Genomic DNA, 13,021 nt, shown 5'->3' with positions numbered 1-13,021 from the left:
AGGTTCTACAATCTCCGGGTTGAGCCGGTCTCGTCTCGTGTGTTGTCAGGTACGAGCAGGTAAGTTGCGGGACAGCTGGCCGGGTGTACCACTTGCTTATAGCGCCTTTCCCCTCCGGAGGCAAAGACGTGCACTTTTTACCCCCAGTCGTGTTCACAAAGTCGTGGACCCTGGATGTCCTTCCTCCTTAGCCCTGTGGCAGGTGAGTTTGTGGAGAAACTCGTTGCCGGCCCAGTATGTGTGCTAACTTGGCCCTGTACTGGGGTAGGTGCTCCACATGCGCTGGTTGCCCATATGTAACCCCGTGTGATGTATCTTTCGCGAGACAGTTCCCCCGTTGGTGAACCCGTGTCTTCCTTGGGCAGAGGCCCCTCTGCCCCCGGTCACCGGTCACCGTGTTTGTAGAGCTCCACCCCCCCTGCGTAGGACCTACCATGGGGACTTCTCCACATGAGACACTGCCGACAAGACTCGGTAAGACCATGTGACGTATTTCCACACAATTTCCTCCCCCTTGGGCAGGGTTTGGTCTCCGCAGTGTCTTCCCCTTGGGAGTGACACCCCCACCCCCCCACCCCCCCAGCCGGTCCCCATTTTTTGGGCAGTCGACTTGTCCCTGAGGTGCAGGGGACCATACGACGCTCGTAAGAGCATTGGGGGAGGTTACGTGACGGCCGGGTGCGCTGGCTACAAGACACACAATGGTCTGCCCGTCTTGCACTGCCAGTTCACGTAATACAGTTCAGCTAGTTGTGGCATTTTGTATAGGGACCCTTAGTGACACTACATCGACACAACGTAGAGTGAGTGACAGATAAGGAACGTCCTGGTTACTTTCGTAACCTCCGTTCCCTGATGGAGAGAATGAGATGTTGTGTCCCTCCTGCCACAATACTGAACTATCTGCTGAAATGGCCGAGACCTTGTCTCGGCTCATCAGCACAAAACCTGAATGAGTGGTTGCAAGCCAGCTCCTTTTATACCTGTATGTCCAGAGGAGTGGCATGCAAATTCCACTCGCCAATTCCCATTGGCCTTTTCTCAAAGATCAGAGGTGTTTGGGGCTCCCAAGGGCAACCCCTAGTGTCACTACATTGACACAACATCTTGTTCCCTCCATCAGAAAACAGAGGTTACGAAAGTAACCAGGACGTTAAGTAGAACACCTAATTCACCAGACTCCTGTTTTTCAGGAAGGCTGAAAAGCTTGTAATAATGATGCTTATTGAATCTTATCTCTTATATTAATTTATTTTATTTTATTCTATGGCCTATATTTGACTTATTAAGGTAAATTTCTAATATTAAACATACTAAGTGTTTAAAAACAACTAAGTATTTTTATTGTATCAGTATGGGCATCTAAGTATTAAGCTGTGTAAATTAGCAAATATTAACTCATAACGGCAGAGCAAAGGTGTACGCTTCATTATATTATTGATGAAATTAGGATCCGAATAGAGGTCCACCCTGTTTCACAGAGGTCCATCCACTTGAAAATTGCTGGCCTGGCCACTGACAGGCTACGTGCTTTTCTGATAACTATGAGTCTTAGCTCTTAAGAGCATTCTCTACGTGCAAAGTTGCGAACGGTCTTTCCTTTTTCACGTGCATTTCCCAAACCTGAACTTAACACGAATGCACGACGCACTTTTAAGTGCTTCTTAAGAGTTGCTGTCCATTGTGAAGTGCTGAAGTAGAGAGAATTGTTGTGCTCAAATAGGATTCGTATATCCTTAAATGCGTGGAGCAAAATAATATAATATCCAAAATCCACAATAGATGCTGTCTGCACATTGAATAAAGAACAGACCAAGAAGGTCTATCAAAAATATTTTGACAGTAAGCAAACGTTTCAGCCCATAGCTTTCTTCAGTGCAAAACAAACTATCAAAATGTACATGGATGTTCTTTCTACCTGTAGCTTTGGTCTTCAACAGTCATCACCTGATTGCTTTTTGGGAAATGTACTGTAGAGATTAAGTACTACTTTAATGGTACTAACATTCTACTTGGTGCCACAGGAAACCCAGCCATGGACAAATAAATGAAATGAGACAATAAAGCTTCCAATTCATGACTGGTCACCCTACTACATTATATGTAATGCCTACCTACGCAGCAATCATTGCTTCAAATATCTGAGTTAAGTAATAACCTGGACAATGTATCTGCAGTCTTTTTATAATTTTTTTTTAAAGCCAATACATTCCACATACTGGTCTACACTTCACTACAACAGTCCAGTGGGTCACGCTGCGTGTGCAGCTTCACCACACCTTTTGATAGAGATTTTGATGGCTGACAGATAAATAAAACAGGCTGTGTGTCTAAGTAGGCAGATGCGAGGGACATCAATAGGCTATTTCTGAAACAGACAGCTAATATTTCTCTGGCACACGTAGGTTGCAGAACCCATGCCTACGCAGAAGAAAGTTGGCATGAAGCCCTGTCTAGGCCCTGTCACAGGCATTCCTTAGTCCGGTTGTTTGATTAGAGAGAGATAATGTGTAGTTGCAATAAAAGTTGAGCAGCGGTGGATAATTATTCTGTTGCATGGCAATGAGGAACTGATGATTACGTGGGTTGACCAATCAGTGGAAAGGCGCGTTTCATGCCCACCCACATGTGCAAATCAAATATTTATCTATTTTCTACCCATGAACAATTTTGAAAAACAAACTATCAAAATGTACACGGCTGTTCTCTCTACCTGTAGCTTTGGTCTTCAGCAGTCAACACCCGATTGCACTGCACCACCTACTGGTGAGAACTGATAGCATCAGTTGGAGATTGTGCATCAGTACTCCTTTTCCTGCAGTTCCCGGATGTAGAAGGTTGGATATCCAACCAAATTTGAACCACTGAATTTGAGGAAATGAATTTTGTTAAGCGAAATAGAACGGGCTGAATTTTACCTGTCAAAAAATCTAGATTGTATTTTGAAATTAACTGTATATTCTGGAAATTAACTTTGGAAGGTGAATATTTATTGTTGAATTTTTAATAATGAAATTAGTTGTGAAATGTTTTCAAACTAAATATTCAATGCTTAAAAATACAACAATGTTAAATTTCAGCCTCCCAAAATGCAAGCACTATAAATGCAATGCATTTAAATTCAAGCATTGAAAATACAGTGCATTTATTTTTTCGATTAGAGCAATTCAACATGCTTTTACGCTTCAAAGACTTTAGTCATGAATTTACTTCCATACTTAAGAATGTGTTAAGTTTAGTTCAACAGCACTGGGATGATTCCGGGCTGTCAATATGCGTGTTGCTCAGCGAGATGCAACAGTTGATCCTGCTTCTTTTGTGACTATTTTTGTTAGCAGAGCAAAATTAAACACAATTCCTGGCCATATTGTGTCTAAAAGTTTCTCAGTACTACCATGTGTATATATAGAAATGTTGTATAAAAGCAATATCATTACTAACAATCAGAATGAGCTTTATTGCCAAGTATGCTTACACATGCAAGGAATTTGTCTAGGTGACAAGCTTCCAGGTCACAAACAATACAACAACAAGATAGAGATAATAATAATTTAAAAAAAAAAACAGAATAAAAATAAAAAGTGAATAGAAAATATAAGTATATATAGAGATACAACAGTTTGAACTGTTCATGAGATGGATAGCCTGAGGGAAAAAACTGTTCCTGTGCCTGATGGTTCTGATGCTCAGTGCTCTGTAGCACCATCCACAAGGAAACAGTTCAAAAAGATAGTGGGCTGGGTGAGTGGGATCCAGCATGATTTTTCCAGCCCTTTTCCTCACTCTGGAAGTGTACAGTTCTTGAAGGGAGGGCAGGGGGCAACCAGTAATCCGCTCAGCATTCCGAAGTGTCCTTTGTAGTCTTTTGATGTCCGATTTCATAGCTGAACCAAACCAGACAGTTATAGAAGTGCAAAGGACAGACTCAGTGACTGCTGAGTAGAACTGAGCCAGCCGTTCAACCTGCCTTTTGTATGCAGACTCATCGTCATCTTGGATGAGGCTGATGACAGTCGTCTGCAAACTTCAGGAACTTGACAGAGGGGTCATTGGCGGTGCAGTCGTTGGTATACAGGGAGAAGAGTAGTGGGGAGAGCACACATCCCTGGGGGGCACCACTGCTGATCGTACAGATGCTGGAAGTGAATTCCCCCAGTCTCACTAGCTGCTGCATGTCCATCAGAAAGCTGGTGATCCACTGACAGATAGATGTGGGAACAGAGTTGATGTAATTTATTCCGGAGAATAACTGGGATGATGGTGTTTAAAGCCGAACTTAAGTCCACAAAAAGGATCCATGCATATATCCCTGGTCTGTCCAGATGTTGCAGGATATGATGCAGTCCCATGTTGACTGCATCATCCACAGACCTGTTTGCTCTAAGCAAATTGAAGGGTATCTAGAAAGGGTCCAGTGATGTCCTTCTGGTGGGCCAACACCAGTCTCTCAAATGACTTCATGACCACAGACATCAGAGCGACGGGTCTGTAGTCATTAAGTCCTGTGATTTTGGGTTTCTTTGGGACAGGAACGATGGTGGAGCATTTGAAGCAGCAGGGAACTTCACACTGCTCCAATGATCTGTTGAAGATCTGTGTGAAGATGGGGGCCAGCTGGTCAGCACAGAATTTTAAACAAGTGGTTGAAACACCATCTGGGCCCTGTGCTTTCCTTGTCTTTTGTTTCCGGAAGACAAAGCACACCTTCTCTTCATAGATCTTAAATGCAGATTGAGTAGCAGGAGGGGGAGGAGGGGGGTTGCAGGAGGTGTTGATGTTTGTGTGAAGTGAAGGTCAGAGCGGGTGTGGGGTGTGAGACTGGGCCTTTAAAATCTACAGTAAAACACATTCAAGTCGTCAGCCAGTTGTTGGTTCCCTACAGTGTTGGGGGATGGTGTCTTGTAGTTAGTAATGTCTTTCAGGCCTCTCCACACTGATGCAGGGTCATTAGCTGAAAACTTGTTTTTTAGCTTATCAGAATAGCTTCTTTTAGCCAATCTGATTTCCTTATTCAGTGTGTTCCTGGCCTGATTGTACAAGATTTTATCCCCACTTCTGTAAGCATCTTTTTTGGCCTGATGGAGCTGCCTGAGTTTTGCAGTAAACCATGGTTTGCCATTGTTGTATGATAAATGAGTCCTAGTAGGAATGCACATATCCTCACAGAAACTGATATGTGATGTCACAGTATCTGTGAGCTTGTCCAGATTGGTGTCTGCAGCCTCAAATACACTCCAATCAGGGCAGTCAAAGCAGGCTTGTAGTTCTAGCTCTGCTTCATTGGTCCATCTCTTTACAGTCTTTACTACAGGTTTAGTTGATTTTAGTATCTACCTGTAGGTCAGAAGATGAACGAGACAGTGATCAGAGAGTCCCAAAGCTGCTCTAGGGACAGAGCGATATGCATCCTTTATTGTTGTGTAGCAATGATCCAGTGTATTTCTGTCTCTGGTGGGGCATGTAATGTGCTGTCTGTATTTTGGCAATTCACTGGTGAGGTTGGCTTTGTTAAAATCGTAGAGAATAATAATAAGTGAGTATGGGTATTGTTGTTCTATGTCTGTGATCTGATCAGCCATCTGTGCAGCGCTGCGTTCATGCACGTGTGTAGAGGAATATAAACACTCACCAGAATAAATGAGGAAAACTCCCATGGCGAGTAGAAAGGCTTACAGTTGATAAAGAGCACTTCCAAATTAGGACAGCACATCTTCTTTAATGTTGTTACATCAGTACACCAACTTTCATTGATGTAAAAGCATGTTCTACCACCTCTCGTTTTCCCCATTAACTATCAGCTGAAAGCCCAGCAGATGTAATATGCTGTCCGGAATGGCTACACTCAGCCAGGTTTCTGTGAAGCACAAGGCAGCAGAGTTTGAAAAGTCCTTGTTTGTATGGGTGAGGAGATGTAGTTCGTCTGTTTTGTTAGGGAGAGAGCTGAGATTCGCTAGATGAATACTTGGCAGTGCTGTTTGAAAGCCACGCTGATGGAGCTTGACTAGCGCGCCAGCGTCTCATAGCGCGCTTAAAAAACACAGTTTCGCCTTCGACTAAAATGTTCAGCAAAACGTCCAAATAGTCCAAAACCGGGAAAAGATTGTCTGGTATTACTAAAATTAGTAATTATATATATTAGTATTAAATTACTAAACACAGGACAAACAAACAAAAACAACAAAAGAATTGGAGAGCTCCACACCGAGGCTGCCATCCGCGGCGCCATCTTGGTGTTAAGAATTAAAAGTGCTGTTGTACTGAATATCAGCATGGCTGTGATTATCTGCAGCCTCGTAACTATTATGAGATGCTAATTCGGTCTTCTCTTTTGATTTTTTAGAGCTTGCTCAAGGTAGAAGCTATTGGAACAGGCTGCGGTACCTGGATCTGTGTGAGATTACGATAGATCTCTTCTCCAAAACGTATTTTTGCAAACATTTCCTTATTCCAGCGCTCGAGTTGGTCAGTGACCCCGTGGCCAATGTCAGGTGACAACTGCTTTTATGCATGTTTGCTGTGTCATAAATTTATATAGTTTAACCTAATGGTTTAATACATTTTTATTAATGAGCATTCTTTTTAAAAATAAATTTATTTCAGCACATATTTTTGGCATTATAAAAAAAAAGCATGAAGATGATTCATTGATTTTGAAGCAGTTAAAAATCAATTCTGCAATGCAGTAATCGATGAGTCTGTGACCTTGACAGGTACAAGCTCTGTTACATGCTGCCCAAACTGAGATCCACCATCAGACTGGCAGAAAAACGTTTGCTTCAGCAGCTGGAGTTCTGTTTGCGGAAATTGTTATGCTGCGAGAAGGACAAAGATGTAGTGGCAACTTTGCACAAGGTGAGGCAGCTTTTCTCCTAGGCTACTCTATATTAAAAAGATTTAGAATATAGAGAATAGAATGTATAATTTTATTAATTATAAGTAATTAGATCCTCAAACTGTTGCTGTTTATTTTCAGATAGTTCTGGAAGTGGACAAAATGGACATTACAGAGCAGGTATGTTAGTTAAGGTGCACACTGTCTGACAGTGTTATACACCATAGCAGCTTTCTGTATCTGAATACTTTTAATACTTTTGTAATATGAGTTACTTTGTTTTGAAATAACTTTTCACTTTTGCAGTATCATAAAACACATGAAAGAGAGCTCTTGGATCAGAAGAAGGAGAAGGAGGAGACTCTTTTACTTGAAATGGTGAATGATTTCTACTTTTTTCATCATTTACATTTTTTCCCCTGATGTCCACTTGTAGCAAAAACAACTCTAAGAGAATGGCGGAGTCTACACCACAACCATAACGATAATGGCATCGAGGAATTCTGTCTTTGGGATCACTTTCAGAGCATTTTTATTTCCAGCTGATGAACGATCAGAACATTGACAACTAATCAAAATTCATCCAACTTTAAAAGGCTCATGCTGCAACATGCACTCATCTTTAAAATAACACATTCCAGCAGCGGATTGCCACTTATTACACACACAAACTAAATGGAAACTCATGCTCAAGAACCGGCAATGTTTCTTCTGCATTCTTCTTCAGTATTATCAGAGATGAGATAATGAAAAGCTAACGCAAGCTTGTAGCATAAAATTACCTCAGGTATCCAGCGCTAATGTCGAAAACATTGTATTGTCTCCTTTGAAGTTTCATCCGTCTGTATTTCTTTGGTTTCTTTGCAAAACGTAGAACAGTAGCAGGTCATGTACATCCATTTTCTTGACCATGAATATAACTGCAGCACATGCTAAGAATAAACAGCAAGTTATCATCTGTTGGTGTGGATGCTAATATAGTTATCATTATAGTTATAGTTATCATTCTTGGTGTGAACAGGTCTCTAGACACCTCTTCACTTGTAAAATAAGTAACCATGCTTACCTACAAATTGTGGGTTTGCAGTCAGATCAAGTTAAGTTGGTTCAGTAACAGCCTCATTGGTTGGGTTTCCATCCACGTATTTGTATGCGTATTTTGGGATATCGCATAAAAACTGCTAGATGAAAACAAGATGTGAGTAAAATCTCCAAAATTCACATAAAAACTTAAACGCTCACTTGAGGTGGATTTTTTTATTCGATAAGAAAATATTTACATAAACTATGATGGAAACACATTTACTGAATAAACTCCTGTTGAATTTATTAGGGATACAAGATGCGCATCAAGAAAGTTGTGTGACTGAATAATTCATTCATAACTGGACTAACCAGCGGACCAATCATCATATCTGAAATGTTGCTCTGGTCATCCTGAAATAATAGTGTCTAGAATCCAAAGCCTGCATAGAGTTTGTAGAGCAAATAAGTAATACAAACTTGAGCTGTGCCAAAGAGCAGGTATATTTACACTTTTGAAAAATATCTTATAGACCTGCACGGCTAAGTCATAAGGAGGAACACACACACGTATTGCTCCCAGATCTGTGTTCATTAGAGTGTTTTGTCTGTGTGCTCTAAACTGCAAGTATTTTAGTTATTAAAAAGTCACAGTGGCTACAGTTTTTTTTGGGAAGTGACGATTTTGTTCTTTTGAACACATGGGATGGAAATGCGGCTTTATTCACACATTGTTTTTGCAATATTATGGTTTTTCACAAATTAAATTTGCAGCTTGGATGGAAGCATAGCTACTGTGACTTTGCCCATGTCTTAGTGTCATCGTTAGTTATATATACCAACTGGAATAATAGTTTCCTCTTTCTTTTTTCTTTAAATAACCTACTTACTATTCTACTTCTTATTACTTCACCATGATTGGGTGGGCCATGATGGTGAATAGGCGGATTTGATGTGTAAATGTGTGCAGTCTTGGGTCAATGTATTAGACTTTTCTGACATCAAATATTCAACAGTTTCAGAACGAGCCACTTTTTAAACTTCATTTCAATAGATAAGTCTTATAAATAGAGGGAGGAGTAAGTTTAATAGTACTGTAAACCAAAAACAATTTCCCAAAATATCAAGAAATTTTAGACTTTTCATTATATGATCCTTCAAAACACAGTAGTTTTAAATGCTGCTACTGATAATGTTTGTATTTGCCTAACCTAGGAACGGCTAGAACGACAGCAGAGTGAGGCGAAATTAGCTGGTGACAAACATGGTGAAAAGAAACGTGAGTGACGTTCATTCAGACCCCCTCTTTTTTAAACATTCTGTTTTTCTAGCCGACAAATGTAAAATTCCCAAATGTATATAAACGTTTTTATATATATCTGTAATGTTATTGTTATCCACTGCAGGAAGAGACAGCAAGGCTGGTCTATCTGGTAGTAAAGGAATGTCGGGATCTACATCAGGAGCAACATCATCCACTACTGGTCAGCATCCTCACCTTATTGATTGGTGTAAATTAATAATAGAAGCCCTAAATAAAACATTTGTTTTGTCTTATAAATATGGCAGAAAACTATCACAATATTTTTTTTTCCCATTTGATGCAGCATTACCATTATAACATAATTACATACATTTAAAAGAATAAACATTACAATTTAGAGGGTTAGTTTACACAAATGTCCATATATCACCCTCATGTTGTTTTAAATCTGTGTGACTTTCTTTCTTTCATGGAACACAAAAGTAGATTTGGGCAGAATGATAGAATCAGACAGCCTCAGTCACCATTCACTTTCACTGCATCTTTTTTGTAGATGCAGAGGCTGTCAGTGCCTGTAGCAACTCGTAATGTAATAACTGTAATAAGTATTACATTATTGATGTAATAAAATGTTCATAATGTAAAAATTTTCTTAAAACTTAATCAAATCTTGAGCTCATAATGTAATAATGTTTTTCGCATAAGGTAATAGGTTATTGTATTAGAAATTTATTACATTATAAACAGGGTTTGAAATTAACTTTTTGGCTCACTGGCCACTGTGGCTAGTAGTTTTCCAAGGTCACAAGCCACTCAGCATTTTCATTTGCAAAATCCCTCACCTTGCAAAAAGTGATAAAGGATACTGTAACTGCATGCATTTGTTTGCGCATTTCATTTAAACAAGAATGATATGAGTTCAGCAGGATGCAAGCCTAATGATTTAAGTAACCAATAAAATATCCAAAGGCAAATGCCAGTTAGAACAGGAGTAGGATAGAACAGGATGAAAATTTGTAAATAATTTTTCCATAGTTCATGGAAGTTTCAACCCCTTCAAATTGTACTTGCCTATGAAAGTTTACCATTGTTCTACCATTGTTTAACAATGTTATATGTAATGACAAGGCCATTAGGTAAGACTATGGGTGGCTTCACATTACTGTGGTTAGGTTAATGTTGATAGTCTTTTCTAAAAAAATAAACTGTAGTATTTGTTATGAATAAGCCAACAGCCTAAACACATTTTGAAACATTTAACTACAACATTCACAGTTGTAGCCTGATAAAAATAAAGTCGATTCGCCCTAATAGATTTAATATGAATCTATACAAGTTACCAGTTAGTATTACTGCATTAAAAAATTATATATATTTTAGTAAGGATGATTATGTGTATTTTAAAAACTGATGATGTATTTGTCTCCTGTTTACCTCGTCAGTGCTGTTTATAACGTATGTGCTGTCTAGGAGTTTGAGAGGTTTGATTCGGGGGCGGTTCTAGACCATTTTGCTTGGTGGGGCCAGGGTGGGGCTGGGTGTGCTTGTAGGGTGGCAACTGTAGTATACCTTAAATGATTTAATATTTGTGGAAATGCAATTTTTAAAGACAACCAAAGATTCACCAAATTTTAGTATAAATTTTAACATTTTAATTTTAAAATATGTAAACAAACAGGCTCATGACAAATGTTTCAATGAGTCAGTACACTCTAACATTCTGGTTTTACCCACAAACATTAAGCCATGTTGCCATGCTGTTCTTTAGAATGACTAATGCAGTAAAATTCTTGGGTAAAATGAAAGAAAGCCTACATCAAGATTTTAGATTAGAATTTAAGCGGTAGGCTGTAATCAGAATGTACAGGTCTTGTAAATGATCACAATTTCCTTTAAGCACATTTTTTAATTCACTAGTTAATTTTAAATGGTCCAGTGTAACAAGTACATTTTTAAATGCATGTATCTCAATTACTATTAGTTTAAAAAAGTTGCATGCATCGTAATTATAAGTGACCAACAAGATGGCTTTAATATGTTTTTTTAATCATTATTATGTCTATCAAAGTCTATGCACATTCCTTATTGAGTGTGCCTCTTATTAGAAAATGCTATTGTTAATATTAAGCTCAGTTCTCTGTTATTGGGCACATGTGTGCCTCTCCCTTGTGATTGGTGCGCCACACTTTAAGTATTGAATGGTGTTTATAAAGAGGACATTGTGTTTGTTATCTTCCATGTAAACTATTTAGTGCTTCTCTTGCATTGCGTTTGCAAGATAAGCAGCAGGATCAACTCTCTCTCTCCCGGTGATTTGCGCGTTTGTCTTTATTCTTGCGCCTGAACCCAACAGTACCAGTATTAATCTTAATATTATTAGGTTGAAGTACGTTGATGTGGTGAGCTTAGTGTATAAGAGATTTTCTCACTGAAGGTAAGGCATTTATTTGGGCTTTGATGGGGTGGTTTATAAGGGTTCCAATTTTATGTTTTAAGTGTATTCATAATAAATTTGCCATTGCAAGTGCGGTGTGGCCCTGTATAATGCTATCTACTGTTTCTTCATACTTGTTTCTTTACATCTGTTCCTGCGTGCTGTTCCATCAGTTGCTTCATTGTTCGTTCTGCCATACTTGAACATTTGTCTTGTTTCTGCATTGTACAGTGCAAAACATTAAATAAAAAATGGTGAAAAAAAAAGACCTTATTATAAATAACATTAGTGTGTACTGTATGTTGTTTGAGAAATGAAAACCCAACAGATGTAGGCTATACATACAAAAATATATTTTATAATGAATGCTTGCTAAACAAGAGCGATCTCTAACGAGTTGGGCTCACATGCATTCAATAAGGCAGAAAATCATATCCAGATCGGTTTTCGTGATAATAACGTGGGAAATTGCACTATAAGTAAGGAGTAATTGATGACAGACCTTTGAATTATTGAAAAATAATGCACACTGAGGTGGTAATGCCATTGCACCTCAGATGTGCATTATTTTTCAATAATTCAATGGGCCGGAGACAATTATTCTGCTTGTACCACGGGTACCACACCTTAATACATCTTTCAGGGTTTTATCTCAAGACATTTTCTAGTTTTCATCCCTAAAATGCTCTTGTGAGTGTGTTACGACCCTCTAGAATTAAGCTAGGGGTATGGAGGGATGTACATAAAAATAATGTGGGACACAGGAACTCTAACCGGGAGTGTGCTGGACTGAATAAGACATAGGCCGATACCGTGTGAAAATTACAAGTGATGTTTACTACAAAAAGTGACATAAATATATACACAAGAAATAGTTAATATGATGTAGTGAAATCCCAGAGTGGCTATATACAATATATACAAAACAAAACAGTTTGCAGAACACAGAGTGGAACTACTTTCTTCCGCCATGGATTCAGCGTCTTGCTCTGATACAGCTCAAGCCTTCGTTACTATTCGAAAACGTCACTTTAGAACTAGCAATGGAGGATAGCGAGGCTTGCGCTGCTTTACTGGAGCACTGACTGGAGTAACAAGTTAGTGCATTTGTGCGTGTGTGTGAGTTTGTTTTTGAGGGATCGAAAGAGAGAAGCTCAGAAACTGAGAGAGATTACCTTTATTTGTTGCAGCTCTCGTCAGAAGTAACATCGCTTCAAAATTGCCAAGATGTAAGTTTAAGCACTTCTCAGCAGCAGCGAGTGTCGGCATATTTCTGATGTAAACCTTAACAACTGTTTTCAACCCTACTGAGATGCAGGTGTGCGCTGACATGACGGCTCTGATGGCACGCGAGTAAGTGTGTACGTAATGCGTATATGTATGTGTGTCCATGTGTGTGAGAGCGTAAAGGCGGTCACACACCGGATGAGAAGTGCTGCGTCATGGCTAGGACACGGCACAGGTATCA

General features: G+C 39.4%; 1 protein-coding gene across 3 annotated transcripts in view; it reads left to right on the top strand.

Annotated features, from left to right (window-relative positions):
- The window catches only part of LOC127416089 (serine/threonine-protein phosphatase 4 regulatory subunit 4-like), a 69,468-nt gene that overhangs the window by 50,010 nt on the left and 6,437 nt on the right, over positions 1–13,021 (top strand). For all 3 annotated transcript variants that reach the window (XM_051655219.1, XM_051655218.1, XM_051655220.1), the window contains 6 exons: positions 6,341–6,488; positions 6,711–6,852; positions 6,974–7,012; positions 7,139–7,210; positions 9,071–9,134; positions 9,262–9,339. In XM_051655219.1, coding sequence (XP_051511179.1) covers positions 6,341–6,488; positions 6,711–6,852; positions 6,974–7,012; positions 7,139–7,210; positions 9,071–9,134; positions 9,262–9,339 — 543 coding nt within the window. The remainder of the gene's footprint in view (positions 1–6,340; positions 6,489–6,710; positions 6,853–6,973; positions 7,013–7,138; positions 7,211–9,070; positions 9,135–9,261; positions 9,340–13,021) is intronic.

This window comes from Myxocyprinus asiaticus, chromosome 25, assembly GCF_019703515.2.
Source record: "Myxocyprinus asiaticus isolate MX2 ecotype Aquarium Trade chromosome 25, UBuf_Myxa_2, whole genome shotgun sequence".
NCBI classification, from domain to species: domain Eukaryota; kingdom Metazoa; phylum Chordata; class Actinopteri; order Cypriniformes; family Catostomidae; genus Myxocyprinus; species Myxocyprinus asiaticus.
The sequence above is the reverse complement of the archived record's forward strand: the minus strand, read 5'-3'. Positions and strand labels throughout refer to the sequence as shown.